Below are 21,932 nucleotides of genomic sequence, written 5' to 3' on the forward strand. Positions count from 1 at the left end.
CAAAAATGGGCTCTAGCAAAAATAAAATAAATCACCTATTATATACAAATAAAAAAGTGGAAAACACATGTGAATAAGACCTGTTTTGCCTCAAATGGCTTAGGAAGGACTCAAAACTTTGCAGAAGCATCCATGCTTCTGCATGTACACAAAGAGTTTCAACTCCCACGCCTTATTAGAATTTATCTCAAGCAAGAATCAGGCTAATTGAGTTCTGGCATCCTGGCATTATAGGTAAGACAGTGATAGCAGATCATCCATTACTATTTGTGAAGTATTTCCTCTTTTGAAGCTTTGCAGGTTCACTCACAATATCATCAGCTCGGACTCGTAGCGAACCAAAGCATTCTTCTCCTGCACCAGCTTGAACCATTCCTGCATCAGCTTTGGATCATCCTTCTTCCCCATCCCTGCCAAAAGAGAGACCTTGGTAAGTTTTCAGACACTGCCCTGTGATCCTTATAAGCCCAAATGGCAAAAACAACAATGGGGGCAAAATGTGCAAAGAAAGCCAAGCAAGATGCTGCCAGAGCACTCCCAAGCCGGGTCCATTCAGTTTGCCTATAGCACACAGAAGAGTGGAAGTCACCTCCAAAAAGTTTCTTTCTCTTTGAAGCCTGAACTTTTTGCTTCCTGATTTTCTTCCAACTGCTTGTTTCTTCCTTCCTCCACTGCAGAAAGCCCAAATGTCTGTAGCTCATTTCACTTTTCATTAGAGTAGCCTTATAGTTCATATCAACTACTTAAATGTGTGCTCATCAGAAACTCATTAATTTGCTAACTCTGAGTATTTATCCTTATTTTCTTCAAAATCACATCCTTAATCTTTTGTTTTACTGGCCAAAAGTAATCCCTTGTCTTCTTTTTTTTTTTTTTTTCAGTGGCTAAATAAATCTTTTCTTCACTTTTCCTCCTAACCACATACATATCCACTTTGGCGACAGCCACTGCACAGTACACACAGAAATTACCTCTACTGTTTTGCACATCAGCACTGGAAAGAGAGAGAATCCCCAGCAACATTTGCTAACACAGAAGTAGGACAAAAAATTCTTGGGCCTTGATCAGCCAATACAGAACTCTCAGTTGATACTTCATTTATTTTACAACCAACTCCTAACCCTACTCAACAGTCCATTGACAAATCTCATCTTTCAGGAGTTACATAGAATAAATTACAGAACTCTGTTCTCAAGGTTGCCTTCTGGTATTTTCCAATGCAAGAGCTTACCATGGAAGCTTCTCATGGTATTCTCCTGTTTTAGGCCCCTGATTGCAAACTCCACTACCTTGCAGACGAATGCCATGATTTAAATGAAATGCCAGCAAGGATGCTAGCAGTCTGCCTGCCTGCAAAGAAGTGGAGGCAGGAGAAAGGCCTCAAATCAAGGTCTATGGTATCTTCTGGTTGCAGAATCCTATCTGCATTGCATAGAACCTAGGCTCGCTAAAGTAACTAAGAGCAGTGTCTAGCTTGTTAATATGGATACACAGTGGCTACATCGAGAACAAAACATCTTCAACAATGGTTCTGATGCTAAAAAGAGTCAAGCAGAAAGCTCACTATTCACTCTGGGAAACTACACAAATATCACATTAATGGCTAGTTAACTCATACCTATGCCCTGCCTCCATCCTTAAGGTTTCAGAGAAGTGTTGCACTGGAGCTAAATATAGGAGAGCGTAAAATTCCTTTTAAGCTGTAGCTTAGTTTGAAAATACCTGCTTTTGAAAAACTGCAATAGAGCCTTGGGAAATACCAGCCCCCACTGTACCACCCGGAGAGCCTCTGGCTCTCTAGATTTTAGAGCAAGCATTCCTTTCTGAGCATCTCTGCACAATATGCCCATGTGGCAACAGAGGAGGGGAGACAGAACATGCGGATGTCCAGTGCAGTGGTGCCATGAAAGCACTGGGAAGTCTCCCCATCCTTTCCAATGCCAGGATGTATAGAAAACAAATGCTTCTAAAGAAAAGCCCAAAACACAACGCTACCGACCTATGAAATATTTAATTATTTTTAAACAGCCAACGAGCAGAGGAATATGGGAGGTCTTGGGAGGGAGCGTTGACAACTGATGTGAGGGAGCACCATGGAAAGCAGAGTAAGTGGTTAGCAAAGTTACACCATGAACACGCATGAACAAGCCCTTCCCCCATGCCTTGGCAATGGAAAATCTATGGCATATTCTGTTTGGGACAGTTAAAGAATACACTCAGCAACACAGATCAGGGAAGACTGGCCTGACTCAATGTTTGTTGGTTCTTAAACTTCAGGGATGTTTTCCAAGCCAGTCTTTATAAAGAGACAGTATTCCTTTAATCCATACATACTAATTAAAAGGCCATTTAAGGAAGGAGAATTTCTTCCCTCACCCCACCTTTCAGATACCTTTCACGCAGAATAGATAAATTAAAAAGACCAAATGAAAACAAACTTTTGAGTGTGACTGCTCACATTGCCGCTGCCCCGTGTCCCTCCCAGGCATAACTCCCTCCCTACCAGAACTTGAAGCAGAAAAAGGGATACTGTACCTTTAATAGTAACTTGCCACAAGCTCTTACAAGCTGGTTACCAGGGGGCTACTGAGAAGACTGGTTTGGGGGAAAAGCAAGAAAGGGGCTGGGGACGGGGACCTTGTGGTCACTAGCTGACTAGCACTGCTGCAACAACCCAGCTGTGGTCAAGGAGAGTGGGGAGTGTGTGAGGTTACATTACCTTCATGGGCACAGCAAGGGCAGAAGGAGAGAGGTCTACGACGTGGTGTCCCGGCATTGGGCTCAACTTCAATAGGACCAAACGAGGAAGAGGAAGAGGCAGGAGAGGAAGTTGGAAGTGGAAAGGAAGAGGAGGAAAGGGGTGAAAGAAAAGACAAGCAAAGGACAAAAAGCATAAGAGTGAGAAAGAAAGGAAACACAAGAAGAAAAGAAAAGAAAAAAATACAAGAAATGGAGAAGCAGAAACAAGGGATACACTCTACAGATGAATAATGTCCCTCATAAGCACAGGTAACAGATAAGAGGTAGACTGAGGTGCTGGCCAACTCTGTACGATTACCAGGCAGGAGGTTATTGTTGACTTTTTTCCTGATACACATTTTCAATCATATGGTCCTTAGCAAAAAGCTTTGCGAACAAGATGTCAGGATGGGCTAACTCCTGCTGATAAATGTCACATTTAATGCACAGCTTCATCAGAAGTCTCTCCTGTATGGATTGGACACCAGCTGTGAACAGCCACCCTACTTTAAAGATTTATCAGGACCATGTTCTTATCACCTTGGCAGCATTCGCTGATGGTGAAAGTGTCCTTTTTAGTGGAAAATAAGCCCTTCACATGGGGGACATTAAAGGGAGAATCTGATTAATGTGGAACCAGCCTGCCGGGATCTGCTGTGCCATGTATGGTGGATACACGTGTACGCAAATGTGTTAACACAGATTTTAAAAAGTGATTCACATCAAGGCCTGTGTGGGGAATGATCAGTCAAGAGCCTTGCATTTTTAAATGGTAACTTTAAAGCTGTCCCTTCACATTCTCATTTTACAAAGCATTTTGAAGCCTACAAATTCTGTTGCAAGTGACTTACTGAATCTTTTTCATCTTTTCTATCACTCAGTGAACAGCAAACATTTCTCATACCCATAGTGGTTCAGCTATTTTAACACTGAGAATTTGCTTTTCAGATGCACTTTATATTCCAGAGATAAATAGCAAGAAATAACCAATATCACTCTAATTTACAGAAGAACATAGGCACCAAAAAGGTGATGAGCCTCAAGCATCAAAACTAGAAGACTGAAGCACTTACTACTCTCAACACACAACTGCATTTAAAAAGGGAAGGCATTTCTTGGAAAACACATAAACTCCATAGCAATTATATGTTAAGAATAATTCATAATTTGGACAAATTAGCAGAGCTTGATTATCTATAATTAAGAGACGGCTTTATAGGAGTCTAGACTATCAGCAAACTGGGAAGGCTTTAGAAGGGACCATCACAGAACTGGACCAGCACATGGAGGACACACTGGAGCAAGAGGGAGAGCACATCAGCTTCAAACCCTGTGCCTGAGCAGGGTGGCTTTCGCAGACAGGGAGAAGCTGCTGTACTGGGAGCAGGAAGGGATGACAACAGGAGAGGTTCCACAGTTGACCATATGATAGTTACAAAAAAGCATCATATCAACATTAGCTGACAGTACTAGAACCTTAATTCTAGTTGTATAGAATTTCCTGACTTCATTTTAAATGAAAAAATCTATGGCTTTTTTCCCCCCTATGATTGCCATTTCATATGTTTAAGTTAAAAAAGAAAAAAAAATCAACCCTCCAAACTGTACAGGCTATGCACTGTGAAGAATAAGGTGTCATACAAAGCAGGACATTTAGAGCAAGACACCTATTATGTTATTTTCTTCCATATCCTATCTTGCTCTACATTAATTTTCTATCTTGGTGTAACAGCCATTTAGGGGGGTCAGGAGCTGGAATGCAACAGTAGGGAAAATCCACTTCTGTTTTTCAGGTTTTGAGTTTCATTCAGACTGAGGGGGGTGGGGGGAAAGAAAGAGCCTGATAAGGCAAACACAGCTATATATTTATAAATTTCAAACTATGGATGTCTTGGTGAGGAATTCAAAATTTGCCCTATCTAATCTAAAAATAAATACCTAGTATTTATTTTTATAAGACATTCATATAAATGTGACATGGTCACAAACAACTAACTTTTATCCTTAGTGAGAAAAGGGTCAGATCCTGAGACAAGATACAAACTTTGGCACAAAACCACAGGATTTACATAGCAGAAGGCAGAATTGCAAATATTTTTCTCCTGTAATATGGACTTCTCTCTCTGCAATTCTGTTTTATTCTTTTTCTCTGGGTTGCCGTATTTCCTGGTAGAAATACAATTCTCCTGGTTTCGTATAGACAAAATGTGTTCTTGAATCGAGTTGTGGAGTCCAGGGTGTCTGTAAAACTCCTGCTGCTAAAAATGCCAATATTGCTCTTCAGGAAGCTAATGAACATAAGTGGCAGTATGAACAATAACGCTATATTCAGTATTCCAGATGCAAATTATAGCTGAACCAGTGAGCACAGGTACAGGATCATGAACATGAGGAACAGGCAACCTGAAAACTTACCTCTAATGATTCTCCTAAACTGCAAAACTACACCAATTGTTATGCCCTAAAATGTGCTATAATCTTAAGTCAAAAATATTACAAAACATATAATGTAGTAGAACTTTCAATATATTTTTAAAAACTTCTGAAACACTGTACATAGGAGTACTGATACAAGTGGTACAGATTATATGAACAGACTGAAATTGGGATTTTTTTAATTTTAAGAGAAAAAATACTGTTTTACTCTTTCCTGAAAGGATGAAAGATTCCCCCTGACAACAACAAATCCTTAAGTGTATTCCATGTCACACATTTCATTACCCTTTCAGACAAATTCTTTCAAGAAAAGGTATCTTAACAAAGAACAAGGAAAAAAGATCATCCAATAAATGGAAAAAAAAGCATTCCTTTTGGCAACCAATTGATTGATTTAGATGGTGATTTCATCAGTTCATTCACATTCCTGCTGAGGTTAATTAAGAAAAAATACAAGCATACAGCAAGCTCAAGAGTTCTCGCTGTGTGTATTTCTAATTAAAGATAATCCTGAGAAGACACTGAACTTCCTGGCCAGGACCATTAAAAAGGACACCTATGCAATACCTAGATCCACAATACAGTGTTAAAATTTTCATCTATCTTGCCTTTATTGCTTCTCCTATTACAATACACAAATCCTTACAAGTCTTCTTATTTCTCCCAGTGCCAAGTGTGACCACAGTTTGTGGATGGAAAGTTACCGCTTTTACCACTTTTTCCCCCCCCACCCCACAGAGGCAAACCCACCACTACATTGTATTAATTGCCAGTTATTCTCCTTCAATACCATGCACCAGCTTAGCTGAAATCTATGTAAAACCTTCGAAGTAGAGATCAGCAGCTCATAGCCCAGAAACCAAAGAAGGTGCATAGAGGAATTCGGAAAGGCACCCAGGGTAACTGGTACAGAGCCAGGAGCTGCAGCATTCTGCGGAAGAAGCATCTCCATCTCCTGCATGTTCAGAGTTTCGTGGAGGGATACGAGCTCTGCCTTGCATTTTAGCCAGGCAGTATCAATAAAGTGACTGACATTATCTCACCCCTGCGAAAGGTGATCTCAATGAGGTCATGCAATCATGTTCAGTCTCTGATTTAAACACGAAAGTCCTTCTTTGACACAGTACCCCTGAGAGATTGCAAACTTTGCCACAGTTCTTGAAACCAAGAGCTGAACCAAGAATAAATGCCATAGCTCACAAACCACTTCAAAACTGAGAACAGAAATTTCACAGTTACCAAGAAAACACACCTTTTTCACTGTACATTCTTCTTTGTTACACAGGCTACACTGGATCACTGCCATCTTTTCTAATTTTTATTTCACTACTACTAATCTAAAGCACAGTAGCAAAAATGCCTAGTTCTGGTGATGAAAGCACTGTGGATAGTTTAGGGTGGCAGATGGCATTACCCCCAAGTGACAGCTCACCACGAATCCCATCCCCATTCACCATTAATCCCATTCATGAATCCCCATCATTTACACATGCCCTGTGGTATGAGAGGTGTGTTGATATCTTAGAAATATCTACATGAACCCCTGCAAATAAGATGTCTCCTCGACAAATATACCACAAATGAAATAGCATCAGATCCTTTCCAAACCTTGTGTCCAAGGGCTTTAATTTTTATATTGCTGACTGACCTGGGCAATTTAGAAATTAGCATATGACAACATTGGGCAGGAAAATCCAGCTCTCAGGCTAGCCTGAGGCACCATTTTGCCAGCACTTCTCCTCACAAACTAAGAACACGATACTTTCAAACCTGTTTTTCTACTCACAATCTGTATCACCTGTTTAGGAGACAGACAAGGAGCTCTATTTTTAACTCAGTGCTTAAAGTATGCATCAATCCAACGAGATCAGTAAAGCAAACTGTGTACTGATTACATGAAATATTCTCTTTCCCACTCTTTAGTAATAAGTTATGCTCAGAAACTAGACAGCTGCAAATAAAGCATTCCAACTTCATGATTTGGTGAAGTTGTTCAACAACAGGATTGCCAAGCAGCCACCTCATGATTGCAGGACTTAGAAAGTTGAGGGCAAAGATTCTTACATTTACTCCAAAATACATCAGTCAGGGCATCCGACTTAAAACTTGCAGCTTACTAAATCTACGCCAAAACCTATACGCTCTAAAGTACAAACAAGGGAGCAAAAATTAAAAAAAAAAAAAACAGGAAAAGCAATAGTTGGAGCAGAATACACACAGAAATCTGCTGCCTTCTACTAGACCCTTAAGCACTTCAAAATGTAACCAGAACTGGTACATTCCTATACTGGACCTGTTTCACAAACCTGTTAAGTTTTGTGTTGCAGCTGGGAGAGCTGTGCAGAAAGAAGCAGGAAAATGACAACTCTTCACTTGCAGCACCTAATAAGAATTACCAAATCACACTTAACAAGTTCTGCTATCAAATGCTCTTTCCTGCTCCAAACTCATACTAAAGAAAATTTGTTACCGGTTCATTTCAGTGACAAAAGCAGTTGCAGACTGAGAAAACACTGTTTATCTTACAACTGTAGCCCTCTTCCAGGAGAGCTGTTTTTGCCAACCACAAAACATAGGACACTTTCCACTTTGGCATGTCAGACTCAGGTCCTGTAGATTCAGATAGACAGGACTTCAAAAGACATAGGCATCTCAATTACATTAAATAAATTGATAAAAAATGAAGTTCTGGTAAAACACGCTTTCAATAAAGTATAAATTAAAAAAAAACTCCAAGCATTTTAGAAAGGCAAGCTTTTTCCCCCCTGTTTACCTGAAGTCCATAAAAATCCTGTCAAACGGAGGAAATGTCTGAAAACACCACTATCAAACACAGCAGGTCTCTTCCTTACATCCTTCTCGTCTATCTCGGCACGCCCCGGCCGAGCGCTAGGCAGGACTGGAGCGACGGGCTCTTGTCTCAGCGATTCCCCGCAGTGCCTTTATGAGGAGGCTCCTCACCTGATCGCACAGGCAACAGGAGGGACCTTCCTGGGCCAGACGAGGTGTAAACTGGGACAAGAAATTGGTGGTGGGGAAAGAACCGAGGCTGGAACTCACTAAACAAGGAGCCTAAGAGCATTAACTAAAGGAGAAAGGAGAGAGAAGGTGGGGAAAAGAGATAAAGGATGGAGGGAAAAAGACAGGTCTGTGGAAAAGGAATGAACTAGAATTGTTTGGACAAAGAAAGCCAGGTAGGAGAGGGAGCAGAGCCCCAAAATGGGGGGAGAAAGCCAGAGGCAAGGACTGAGGCTGTGGAACACCAGGAGAGGAGGCCTGAAGGGTTGATATACTCGTATTTCTTTATCAAGAAGATTGTGATTAAAATTAAATGCCTGTTAAGCCGAGTCCAGAACTGAGAATGAAAATGAAACTGGCATAAGGATGGGAAAAGACAGGATTAGGAGTGCCTGCGAAAAGGGTAAAAAAAGGGAGAAAGAGTGTGTAACCACCACAGCATTGTATCCTTCCAGCGTTTGGCACAGGATCCACGTTTTCCAAGTCTCACACTTCCACAGCTGGCGGCCAGTATCTGTGAAATCCACTGAGTGTGTCCCATTTCCCAAGAGGATCTAGAGAGGGTGATAACCTGGCATGGCTACCGGTTGCTCCATAAAGACAAGTGTCAGACTTCCCTGTGGAGGATCTAAAGGTTCTAAATCCTAATACCCAATCTTAACTTCAGTTGACTTTCCAAGCTTTGCACGGCTACTTTAACACAGTTGCATATACAATATAATACACACATAGGAATAATTACTCAGCATTGAAGTGTGACCATCTGTACTGTGAAAAGAAACATCTGTTTTATGGCAACAGTACATGACATTTTAGATCAGGAAGAGAGGATTATGGTGTCTGAGCAGCGTAATAGGGGTAGTTAGGACAGCGATCTGCAGTCCTGCAAATTAGCACTTGACCAGGACATCTGAAATTACTATTCCCTTGCAGAAGTTTTTGTGCAGTCTGTAACAACTTAATGAGCTCTACTTAGTGCAAAGAAAATCCAAAATAAATTTTAAAAAATGCCCTTATCACTCAAAAACCATAATGGATTTCTCAAAAATGATTACAGACCTAAGAAAATCTTCCAGAGCATTTGTGTGATTTTTGCTTAGCACTCTACTGGCAGCATGACTTTAGAGTCTTGCCCGTGCCTCGGAGACACAAATTGCCAGTAGAATTACTAATCCATGCAGCTCTCCTAGCTGCTTACAGAGCTCAGCAGGACCATCCAGCCACAGGGCACCCCAGGGAATTTTACAGCACTCCCCCGATGCAGCAGCCTGTCCGAGTTACGTTAGCTTCAGAGCGGAGCTCCACATCTGCCACCCAACAGTGCTAAGTATCATCAGAGCAACGTATCCATTCTGGCAAAAGTGTTCTGGCAGCCCCAAAAGCAAACATAGAGCAAGTTACAGAGGCAACAAAACCAAACTATAAAGCCACATAATCCAGCAGACTCTACTGGGTTGTTGCATTTAAAGGGATACTGCCCAATATTGTATTTTTCAAGTTCGTTTAGAAAACAATATTTTTGAGATCTGAATAGACTTGCTATAATTTTTAAACACAACAAGCATTAAAAAAAACATCTGAACGTTGTCTCTGACTGTTGGAAGTCCAAGCGACTGAGCCACCATATCAAGGAAAACAGCCTGCAACATAAGACTGAAAATGACCGCTCTAGAGTGACTGTTGAACTCAAGAGAAATGGAAAAAGCAAACAAGTAAAAAAGATGAAAGGTAAACTTGATTTTTAATTGTTTGAGGTTTTCTGCAACACAGTTGTTTTTGCCTTTTTTTTTTTTGACAGTGTCCCTTTAAGTAAAGATTATTTTGCTTTCTTACAGCCATCATTAGTGATTTTGATGGGACTGCTGTCTCTAAAGACGCATTAGGAGGAGAAGGAGGGAGAGGAGGGAGAGGTATGTTGGAAATAGCATTAGACAGGGATAAGGATTCATTAAAATGCAATTCAGCATCAACCCTTTTACAGCTCCTACTATACACTTGCTCATACGAGTGTGGGGCCTGCCCTCGTAGGCATAAGTACAAAGAGGGTTTCAGAGTCTCTCTGTGGAAGATAAGTCAGCAAGGAATGAGAGGCTGAACAGCAAACAAAGCACAGGCTAAGGAGGCCTATCACCTGAAAATTACCAACAAGTTAGGTCTACCAGGAAGAAAAGTCTTCCATTTTGAAACGTTGACTTCTGGTGGATGTTCCTAACTGGATGTAATTAACTGACAGCCTATTGTATTGGGACAATTTGGAGCCATTCCCAACAGGCAGCAGCAGAGAGACACTATGTGGGACATCCGTGTCCATGAAGGAGAGAAAATGACAGTTAAAAACTTGGGCAATGTTAAATTTCAAAGGTCAACTAGAACAACAACAACAACAGAGAAAGACTTCTTGTCTTGGATCAGGCGTGGAGTGTGTGGATATTTCCTTCTGCAGATCTGGACTGTAATGGACTCCCTCAACAAAAGCACAGTCTGGATTTAACAACGTTATATTCTTAAAGACAATTGAAAGGAGAGGCCTGGATGACACAGCAACCTAGCAGAGTTTGCTTTCTCTTGGATCAACTGACATACTTGTCCATTTAAGTCTACAAGAATAAATTCAGGATAACTGAACTAGCAAAGATGGGAATTTTAATTAGCAGGATGAGCAAATGCTAAACAAATGACATTTGCAGCCCAAAAGTTATTCACCTATTAAGGGATTCAGGAAGTAGCATTAATTAAAGAAAGGAAAACTATAATGCAGAGTGATAACTGATGACTATAATCCATATGTGGAAAAAAAAGAGTTGAATAGTCTAATGTGTCCCTTAGCATTTAAATGAGATGCAAGGAAAATTACATAACAAGAAGCTTTTTAACACTGTAGTGATGCAAAATGGGCTCTACTGCAAAATTGACTGGAATTCTAACAGTAGAATCTCTCCTAACTCTACTAGGACAAGAGAAGAGAGAAGAATTATCTACACTTATCTACAAGTGTTTTCTCAGTTCTTTGAGTGAGTTTTTGTTGTTGTTTTGTTTTGTTAACTCATCAAAACATTAGTTTTTTTGAAAGAAGCAAATGAGCTTCAGGAGTACAAGAGGCAGGCAATGGCATGACTAATCCTTTAGAGAGCTGTTAACCCTTGGAAGCTGACCAGTTCTACTGCTCCCTTTGTGATAAAATATTTTCATAAAGGGGATTTGGATGAACTGGACTTCGCAACGAAGAAGAAAAAAAAAAAAAAAAAAAAAACAGAATGGCTTTCGATTGCCAGGAGGGAAGCTGGCTGGCACGAACCAGTTCTGAAACAATTACCACTGTGGAAAAGAGAAGAGGGAGCCTTACATGCACAATTTGCGGAGTATGACAACATCTTCTGTCCCTGAGCTGGAAAAGGGGTTCTGCTATAGCCAATCAGTCATGTGCGAGGACTGTTTCTTCTTGTTTTGTGAGCCAAGGATGGGAGAAGTAGGTGAAGGGAGGGGTAGGGAGGAGTGTCAGCAGGATTAGTGTCAGCAAGAGGTTCAGCTATACATACCACCCAGATGCAAGTCGATGAGGTCACTGTAATAAGACTCTCCCCAATAGTCTACAACAAGGAAGTGGTGAAGACAGAGTTATTGAATCACCGCAGCTCCACACAATCAAAGCAATATATGAGAAAGAGACGTACAGACAGACATTAAAAAAGAGACAAATGAGAAACCATGGATATATATACAAGTATGTGTGTATATATACACACACACACATATACATCCCTCTCTCTACACATATATATATATTCATATCTATATATTTATATAGATATATATTTCTATACATACACATATAGATTGGGAAGAGGAGGACAAAATTCCCAGCAGGCAGGCAGGCAGGCAGGCAGGCAAGGACTTCCAACGGGAAAAATCAAGAGGTTTACACAGAGACACTTCCTACTTCCCAGAGACACTTATGACAGAGACCTGTTTCAGTCTGCACCTGTACCTCACACTGATGTCTTTCTGTTCTTGCTGAGAAAGGAAGAGCTATTCCTTCTGCTTCCACGCTGAGCAATATGTCAAAAGGAAACACTGTCATTTCGTGGGGCAGCTGCAGCAAAGGTGTAAGGGATGATTCCTTGGAGGTGAGTGGAGGATATGTGTACAGCACACGAGTGAAAGGCATTGCCTGAACGCTGACATGAATGGCAAATGTCTAAATGTAGAAGGATGGGTATGGTTGTTTGCCCTAACGCAATATCCGTGTTAGAGAAGGAAAAATATGCACAAAAGTCTGTGAATCAGCTTATATGTACACAAAGTGAAGACAATGTGTATGTACCCAGCTGCAAGAGACAGGTATACCACAAGCAGTGATATTACCATGATTAAGTAATCATAGTGCTGCAGAATGGTTCCTAGTGGAAGAGACATACAGGAGCATCATTTCCCAATGCATATGATTCACTTGATCAAAAGAGGTGGCTCTTAATTTTTCAGTATTGATTTTACTGTAGGAGAAGTTTTCCCTGTTCCTAAAAATGACTATCTAGACTTATGCTAAAGAGAGACAAAGCAGAAAAAAAATGCTCAAGAAATTTCTGGCTTGACATATTTTTAAAGGTAATCAGTGAAAAAGATGGAAAATCCACATGGGTAAGAAAAGTCATCACCATGTCCAAACAGGCGAGTGCACCATCATACAAAGGATTGCCACATTAATAGAGATCTCATTCGAGGTGTCTCTTCCACCAGGACATTGCAGAAAAATGGGAAAATTCTTCACTGAGATTATCTATTCCTTGGCCATGATGCGAAAGAGAAGAGGAAAAAAAAAAGAGGAGAAAGAGGATAACAAAAACCTAAACCACCTGAATATGACAAACTTGTCACATGAAGTAGAGCTGGCACTAACTGCCAGGGGGTGAGATTTTCAAAGATAATCACAGGGAACATATTCGGGCAAGGAAGTAATCATAGGATGTAAGATGATTTTCTGGATTATAAACTAAATTTTGTAACAAGCATTCCACCTGCAGAAGAGTAGAAATGCCCAGTCTGAGACTCGGCCAAATTAAAAATGAAAAGACAAGGAGGTAGACAAGAAGATGCAATTACATAGATTAGTCAAAATTAAAGTTGATAGTGACCTCCAAGATGTTTCTGAGTCTGATTAGTTGAATAGCTAGAAGGATTATATAGAGTAATCCATCTCGATAACTATCTGATAAAGGGTGAAATTACTGGAAAGAATACTGAGCTACTTGTACCTACTGCTATGATCTAAATCAACTATAACCTCTCTGGAAGACAGCAGGCCACCACTGCGAGCAATTTATTAACTGTCTGCTCAACGTAAGTCAGCTGGCAAGAACATATTAAGGTGAATGCAAAATGGATGGAAAATAGAAGCAAAGTTTTTCCAGGTACATTCTAAGCATGTTTCTGTAGTACTAAATTCTTTTCTTAACAATCCAACTTAAAAATATGATTCTGTAAAAATAGAACAAGATCCAGAGGTCAGTGATATGAACAGTTAAAGTTATGAAAGACCTATACCTAAGGAAAAAAAATGATATCCCTTAGTGAGAGGACGGGCAGAAAGATAATGATACATGGTATTTCACATGGTCCTGTCTTTTTCCACAATTAAAAATAAATGAACCATTAAAAATACAAAACTGTTTATTCTGTCAGGATTTTCAAGTAACTAATAGTAGGAAAGCCCTAATAATAATATATAAAACTTCAAATATGAAGTTGCACAAGTTCACGAATGATTAAAGCTAGGACTTTTCCATTCCCAACTGAGAGGGGAGCTGAATAAGGCATTCATTAGAACCCAGTATCTTCTCCAAGAACAGCTGATAGTGGTTGCTGTCTATTGGATGGCCATACTTCGTATTGCCATCTTCTATTTATGAGGACAGAGCGTGCACAGAACAGGTCTACCTCCCAGGTTTCTTCACCTGGCACAAGCTTGTTAAACAGAAGGAGATATTCTTTAGATGACAACACTTTATACGCTACTCTTCCCTGTTTCAACTTTTGCTTACAAGATTTCATTAAGGGCAGGAGCTGACAAGAGACAAGAGTGTGACTCCACACTTTTAGCCAATGGTACTGCTGAGTGCAGTAGTCACTATCTGGTACAATAAGAAGATGGTGAAGTCACAGACCAATTATCTGGCTTGCTTATTGTAAAAATACATAATATGCCCATGCAAGAGTGACTAGAGAGGTGAAGGACGGAGCTGACTTTTTATCTTGTGTTTTCGGCCAACATAGGTTAGAACTTTTTTTTTTTTTTTTGAACAGAATGTGGCCTCTGAAATAACTGGAAGAGTTGAGGCTGATGAGTTCCTATGATGGAGTTAGGCTTCTGTAAACATGATGTACCATCTTTTGATGGAAACATGTTGCCAGGAGCAAAGCATAACTCAGAGACATACTGAAAAAGGAGATTCTCCCACTTTGCAAGAGGGACCTATGATTTCATAATCCTGCTACCAAAATCCCATATATACAAGCTTAAGTAAGATCTTGTCATTTTGAGATGAGTTATGAGAGGGAAGCAAGATATGCAAGAATTGCAGCCTTCTGTACAAAATACCAGCTGTTACTTTGGTCATTTTTCCACTCTTTGAACTAGGGCTATGGTGAAGAACCCTCTCTCAGCTCATCAGCTTTCCCACTTGTGCTAACACATCCTACATGAATGTCATTTATTAGATGAATAATCAAGATGGACTTTCAGGTGAAAAAAATGAAAGGAAAAGAAACAGAGACAAGAGAGTGGGAGTTAGTAAGTGCAGTAACCGCTGGGCCAGAGAACAGAATGAACCACACAGAAATACACATCATGGGAAAAGAGGCACCACCACAGAGAAATGCTGTTTGCATCAGGTTATTTTTTGAACCCACAAATTAAAGAGCCACTCAGATCACAACTACTGAAGTGATTTAGATTGTCCTCCACACTTGTAGTCAGCATATGCTTTGATAAGTACTCTATTCTGCTGCTTTGCACTGCCCTTACAGAATATGGAACAACTAATTGTGGCCGAGTAGCAACTGGTGGGAAGTTACACTAGACCCTTCCTCTGGTGAAGCAACTACCACCTTCATAGATACTGTGATTGCTCTTCAATCCTAGCAACACGCCAAGCCATTTTCCAAACACGTGTTCCACTATTATAATTTCCAATCTCTGATCCTTGCAAGCAGGTGCATAGTTCTGAGCCTATCAGATACACACCCAACGCATTTGCCTGTTGGATGGGATGTCTGACTCCCTGTATTCAGGGATTTCCAAATTATTATTCCATTCTCTGAACCAACTATTCCTCCACTCTTAACTTTGTCAGATGCTCATTTAATTTAAAGTACATTTAGCACATTCCATTAACAGCCCAACATGGATACCTTTCAGTACATGTGTGCATTTCTGCTCTGCACAACTTTGTCAGAAGTTGCCAGTGTGCTTGGCTGTGCAGTGAGGAAGATGTTCTGTGATGGTCCCTTGTAAGGACACTACCTTGATAATCCAACACAATAGAGAAAGCACACACGATTTTACAATTACTTCCCTAACATACAAACAAGATTCTCTTACTGTGACAGCTCTACATGAGCTGCAGCTGTGAAACTCCTGCCGTTTTCTAGCTGTAATATCCAGTAATATGCAGAAAAAGTCAAATGGACATTTTAATCTATTAATAATTGGAGGGTTACCTCTTAAGCCTCAGGCAAAGGCAAGTGAACTAGTTTCCTGCCATTAGGGAAATCCAAGGATTAGAAGAAACACAGGAACAGTAAAGCCTCAGAAAGATACTGAGAGAAAAGGGAGAATGAATTCACAATCTGATTCTAGGCTACAGTGGTCCAACTGCCTCTAGAATACAAATAGCTATGGACTACTGCACAAGCATTTGGTAAGAAAACACTGAAAAGCAAACCAAGCTCTGCTGGATACCTGCTTCTCCCCGCAGGGCCTTCTCCACGGCAACCCCTCTCTCCTCAAGTTGCCTCTGCTTCTCTTCCACTTGTTCAAGCTGGCGCTGGATGATCTATCCAGAAAAAACAAAAAATAAACAAAAAAAACCCAAGCAGACACTCATCAAAAGCAATTCTCTTGTTCTGCCTGCAGTACTCATTCAGCATTAAGTGACTTCAGTCAAATCAACCTTTTCAAAAACAAATACTTGCATTCAACAATACACTGCTTCAGAAGCTAGCACCACAGTCCCTGCAGAGAAGGGACTCCCTCTGTATCCCATCCCTTAGTTTTACAGAGACTTTGATAACTCGCTGCAACTTCAACCACTTTTCTATACTCTAAAGTGAGGTAATACTATTCAGTTAGCTTCAAGTTTTAACAGAAACTGTAACACGAATAGACAATGCCACCTGTCTTCCAACAGATCTCTCATGACAAAAGGTTAATCTTGTAACACTTCCCGCAGCAGCATAAAGTTATGCATACCAATCATTGGTGCAGCATCATCAGGTATTATTTGACTATCACTCTTCCATTCAGTGAATGGTATTTTGCTCATGTCCAGTTAGATAGGTGCTACAATCATTTGCCAGTTTTCCTGCTCTAACACCATCATGATAGCTTCAGCAATTCTTCCCATGCTTGTGACATGACGTTTGGCAGAGAGTGGGAGCAGTGACATTCATGTAGAAACAGAGGAGTGTTCTGCTCTGGATCCTCTTCTGGCACACTAAAAATGCCAGAATCATGGTGCTTTCACACAGAGGTTTCCAGGCATGACACGCAAAGTCTGAGGCACTACCTGGGCTCTATGTAACCTCTTTAGCTCCTCTTGCTTGGCTTGTCTACGGGCAGCTTTCTGTACTCGCCGAGTCAGCTTGGCATTCAGCTCCTCTTCTGTGTAGGCTCTCTGAAGGAAGAAGAAACAGAAACAAATTCTATTTGCATGCCCAGAGATATAGGGGAGGGAAGACAATTCTCGCTTCCGAAATCTCATAGGAAAGGAGTTGTGTCATTGCCATGGCTGTGTCAAAAATCAAGCTTTCGTAGGCACAGGTGTTCACAGTGCAGCGAGCAACAACTTCAGGGTCAAATCAGGAGTGAGGAAGTGTATAAGCCAACTGCAAAGCTGTGACCTTATGTACTATCCTATCCCCGATTTCCATCACTCCCAGAACCTCCCCACAAAGATCATCTTTATTCTTCTTCTCAAAAGAGCTAGCCAAATGGATTTAGTTAAACCAATATAATAACGACTATATAAAGAGGTCACCTTGAAGACGGTAAAGCACACCTACACGAAGCAGTGATAGCAGCAGAAACTAAGAAATTAATTTAGAACAGTGCAGTTATATTGGTATTCCTCTCTCTCCATATCTACCATTTTATTTTGGAGCAGTAACATCCGTATTTGCCAATTATATTGGTATAACTGATGGTAACTACCTGCGTATAAATTTATGCATTTTTTTCTATGTATCAGGAAGACAAAAAGAGAGACTTGAAAGCAGACAACCCCTAAGCTAAAACTAGACTACAACGCTACCAAAAGGGAGAAAGGCTCTGTTTGTAGAGATAGAAAGGTATTTCCTCCTTTTCTGCCGCTATGACTAGTTCTAAAAAGAAGCAAATTGTTATTGAAAATGAGTTCAGTATCTTTTCTTTTTTTTTCAGTTGGTTGTTTTGTACTCAGGTAGGCTTCCTTTTTACACTTTAAGAGCGTCAAAGGACAATTACAATTATAATTACAGTGAAGAACTCTCTTTCAAATACATTTATAAAGGCTTAAAGGGACAGCTGGAAACAGATGCCTTCCACTTCTGGAAAGATATTTTCTCCATGGAGAGTCAACTTAAAGGACAAAATGTTAATACAGACAAATCTGAATTTGTTTTATCTAATTATTGCCTTTATCTATCTTATTGTCTAATTGTTTATCTAATATTGTCTAAGTATTACTACCCTATCAATCTGTCTCTCTCTATTTTATTGCTCTCAGTAAGCAGAGATTTAAGCTGGGACCACAACTCTATTCAAAAATCCTCAGAAAGAAAATTACCAACCACCAGTGTTAAAACTCCAAGATGTTAATGTTTTACTTTTCTTTTTTTAAATACAAATTCCACAATGACACTCCAGTCAGAAGGAAAAGTCATAGAGGGTGAGGTTTCCTATCCCACCTAACACATTTTTGACTGTGAAGATCAAATAAGGACAATAAGAATTTCAGAAAACGGAAACATTACTGAAATAGAAATGCAACTTTTACCTTTTCATTTTAACTTGATACAGAGTTTCACTGAGATTTCAGTGAATACAAGAACTCTGAAGGACACTGACTCAAGTGTGGCAATTCACTGCAGTAATATTTAAAGTATTAAAAAGAATCCAAATACATATTTGACTGCCTAGCAACCCAAATTTTTCTGAAGCTCAAAGCTCATCCACACTGTTCTCTACAGCAGTAAACTGTTTTTCACCGATAAGTGCATGCACTCTGAGAAGTCAGAGAATTTGGAGTCTAATGCATTTTTCATAGACAGCCTCTACAGAGACTTTGCTGCCCATGTCTGCTGACATGTCATGCATGCACAGTCAATGTTTGTGATGTTAGTGCACATGTGATGGGTAGCTATGGATTCAAGGGGTTAATACAGGGACATGCATGCAACAATGGCCAACTAGTCGGAATGGAGACACTACCTTTGACGAATATGATCTCTTGAATGCCAAGGCGTGTGGTACATAAATCGACTTTAAAGGGGAATGGTAAAGGAAAAAAACAACATACAAAATGAAGCAAAATCAGTTCAACATTGAAAACAGATGCACAGTAATAAAACAAAGCTGCTTTTAAATGAAACATGAAATTGTGCAAATGCTGAACACGGCCCAGATTGATTAAGCACAATGGAATTTTCGCCACAAAACAAAGGTTCGAGCATCCTTCTGAAGGCCATTAGGCTTGGGACCCTCTTTAAAGATGAATCCAACCTGTATATCCCACTTCTAGAGGGATTCTTTGCCCTCTGTAGTCTCTATCCATTGGATTTAATGTCTATTGAAAAAATAAGTGTACATGCATATAGAACATTTTGGCTTAAAATCTGCGATTATGGCTTTATCCTGGGCATGTTTGGTCTGAACTTGCTCACCCAATTATATAATACTTTTTGCCATACATTGACAGACTCTTTTACATATCTCCTACAAGTTCTGTTTATTTTGCGATTTTAAATGATCTTTACTTAATAAAAATGATCATTTACATTTAAATACCATCACAGTCCTCCTCACTGCTTTATGACTGGAGAAATACTACATGGGCTTAGAGCGGGTCACATATCCTGCATTAATGGAATCTTCCTGTCCTAAAAGAAAATCTCCAGAGAGTTTGAGGAGCTCAAATAATGGCATTGCATCACAACTGACTCAGTGTTGCTGCACTATGTAACATTTTCATTAGTGCTGCCTGATTCAGGAACCATTGTCAAACGTTTTTTTTTTCAATAATGAAATGAAACAAAAAAGTCATTTCCTTCTCTATCCAATGACATTATAAGTTACCCTGCACCCAGAAAACAAGGCAAATAGACTACTTGGGGTCTGTAAGAGAGGTGCATTTTCCTTCTGTCATCAACTGCAGAAGACATTGTGCCATTCTGGGGTAACAGCATTTTGCTTTTCATACAATAAACTAAAACCAGTCACGACTGAAAAGCCACAGAACTTAAGCATATATGTACACTTCAGTAACCAGCATACTGCCTGTAGTAGCAAATGCATGTCTGACCACAAATACCACAATTGTACAGGAACAATGACAAACACACACACAGATAATGACAAACATCTATTAACATAGAGCGTTAGGCTAGGAATTCTTTACAGGAAGCTTTTCTTGAAAGACAATACACTGAACAACACTGAATTATTCCACTGCTGATCACAAAAGACAGGCTAAACAGAGCAAACTCTCAGGGGAGCAAGCTCACTAAAAAAACCAAAAAAGCAGCACTAGCAGCATTTTAGTTTAGAGAAGGGGTTCACATAAAAATTATGTGGTGCATAGGAAGTCAGTTCTTACCATAAAGAGTAACAGGTTGTTTTTAACTTAAGATACATAAGCCCATACATAAGTTGGTGTGAACTCAGCTTTGTCAATCCAAAAGTCCAGCTACATTTACTTTGATAGCAAAGCATCCCAGGGTTTGCAAAAATGTTTTGACATCCTTAAGACAGGATGCGTTGCAGCTGGAGAGTTGAGTCCCGTTTCCTCTGAATAACTATATTCATTCTCAAAAGCCACTCCTTTAGAAAATAGGCAGATGCTGAGCAAAGAAATTATTAACATCATTCAGCAACAGCAAATGACAGAAAATGGGAAAGCAATACTTCGACAGAGTTGTGAGGTATTTTGAATATTAAGATTCCAGGTACCTGCCACTGATCATATCACCCCTAATTGTGGTGATGAGATTCTTTTCTGCAAAAGCTATTTTAAATTGAAGTAGGTCAGCACAGAAAATGTGACCGAGTTTGAGAACAGGCATGGACCTTAATGAAGCCCTGCTTCCTCCTGAAAGAGCTTACAGTGCACAACTGTAGCTTCATAAGTCTTATCTGAACCCCTTGTGCTGCAAGCCTGTCCTGTCCTAGCCACGGATACCTCATTCTTTTGCATCTGTTGCAAAACACAGAACTTCTCATGAAACGCCTTGATAGCATGCAAGGAGGAATGGAAGGGGAAGAGAGAGAGAAGAAGGAACCAAATGAAAACAAAATAATCTTCCCCTCAGAAAAAAATATATATACCAGCTAGGAAGAGGGAACAAGAGAGACGCAAGTAAACTCACAGAACTCCTACTTATTTCAGCAACTTCTTCCTCTAGCCTCAAATTTGTTAGGTATTCTAATTTACTCCACTATACATATATACAGAGGATATCCAGTATTTCCTATGACATTCAATCTGCAATACTTCTATACCTCTGCCATCTGAGCCAAGTATCAAATAGATCCTGGCATTTGAGACTGATTTCTGCACACTGGATGAAAGGTCCAAGTTTGGATGCACAGACCACTCTGTGACAGTGCTTTCTTAGATAATCTCTTCTTTATGTAAACCAGACCCCACAAGGAAGAGACAGAAGGAACTCACTTTTCAATTTTCTGTACCAGTAAGGCCTTAATGTTCTGTGGGGTCAAACCATGTACCCATCTAGGCAGATCTCAGAACATCTCGGGAATGAAAGAAGCATTTTTCCCCTTATAATAAATTCAGCTGATTGACATTTTTTCCACTTATTTTAGCATTATTAGTGCCACACTAAGATTGAAATAAATAATCTACAAGCAACTAACGTAGGCTGTTATTTATCTCCGCATATTTTCCAAATTGCAAATAAACTAAACATATCTTTTTTTCTCCCTGGACTTTTAGTGGCATCCACTTGTCTCTCTTCTGTTTGCTCCAATATCTTCCTTAACCATAATTAAAAGCCAAGGGCTAGAGAGAAAGGGCTTACTTTGTAATACTACAGCACTTGCTAGGGAAACCTGTGCAGGAACAAAAAATAGCTTTCTCAGAAGAGGCAGAGTTCATACCAACCTCCACCTGAATGAGGACACCAGGCTAAAACCAATCCCTATATACTGGGATTGTACAGGGACTTGCTATGTATTTCTGTATCACAGCTGTTATCTATAGGAACTGCCTAATGGAAATACCCATGCAGTGTCAAGAACTCAAAAGGAACAT

At 40.0% G+C, this 21,932-nt stretch overlaps 1 protein-coding gene across 3 annotated transcripts in view; it reads right to left on the minus strand.

Annotated features, from left to right (window-relative positions):
• Positions 1-21,932, minus strand: part of MICAL3 (microtubule associated monooxygenase, calponin and LIM domain containing 3) — a 100,978-nt gene that overhangs the window by 2,468 nt on the left and 76,578 nt on the right. Inside the window, exons 35-40 of one of the 3 annotated variants that reach the window (XM_088521656.1) lie at positions 18,875-18,925; positions 16,974-17,081; positions 16,148-16,241; positions 11,730-11,780; positions 2,720-2,785; positions 311-410 (exon numbers count right to left, since the gene is read on the minus strand). In XM_088521656.1, the coding sequence (XP_088377782.1) occupies positions 311-410; positions 2,720-2,785; positions 11,730-11,780; positions 16,148-16,241; positions 16,974-17,081; positions 18,875-18,925 (470 nt within the window). The remainder of the gene's footprint in view (positions 1-310; positions 411-2,719; positions 2,786-11,729; positions 11,781-16,147; positions 16,242-16,973; positions 17,082-18,874; positions 18,926-21,932) is intronic. The other 2 variants (XM_088521658.1, XM_088521657.1) reach the window with 2 other exon arrangements.

The sequence above is a fragment of the Tinamus guttatus genome, unplaced genomic scaffold, assembly GCF_059628265.1.
Source record: "Tinamus guttatus ecotype Peru unplaced genomic scaffold, ASM5962826v1 Tinamus_guttatus_pri_ptg000125l, whole genome shotgun sequence".
Classification (NCBI taxonomy): domain Eukaryota; kingdom Metazoa; phylum Chordata; class Aves; order Tinamiformes; family Tinamidae; genus Tinamus; species Tinamus guttatus.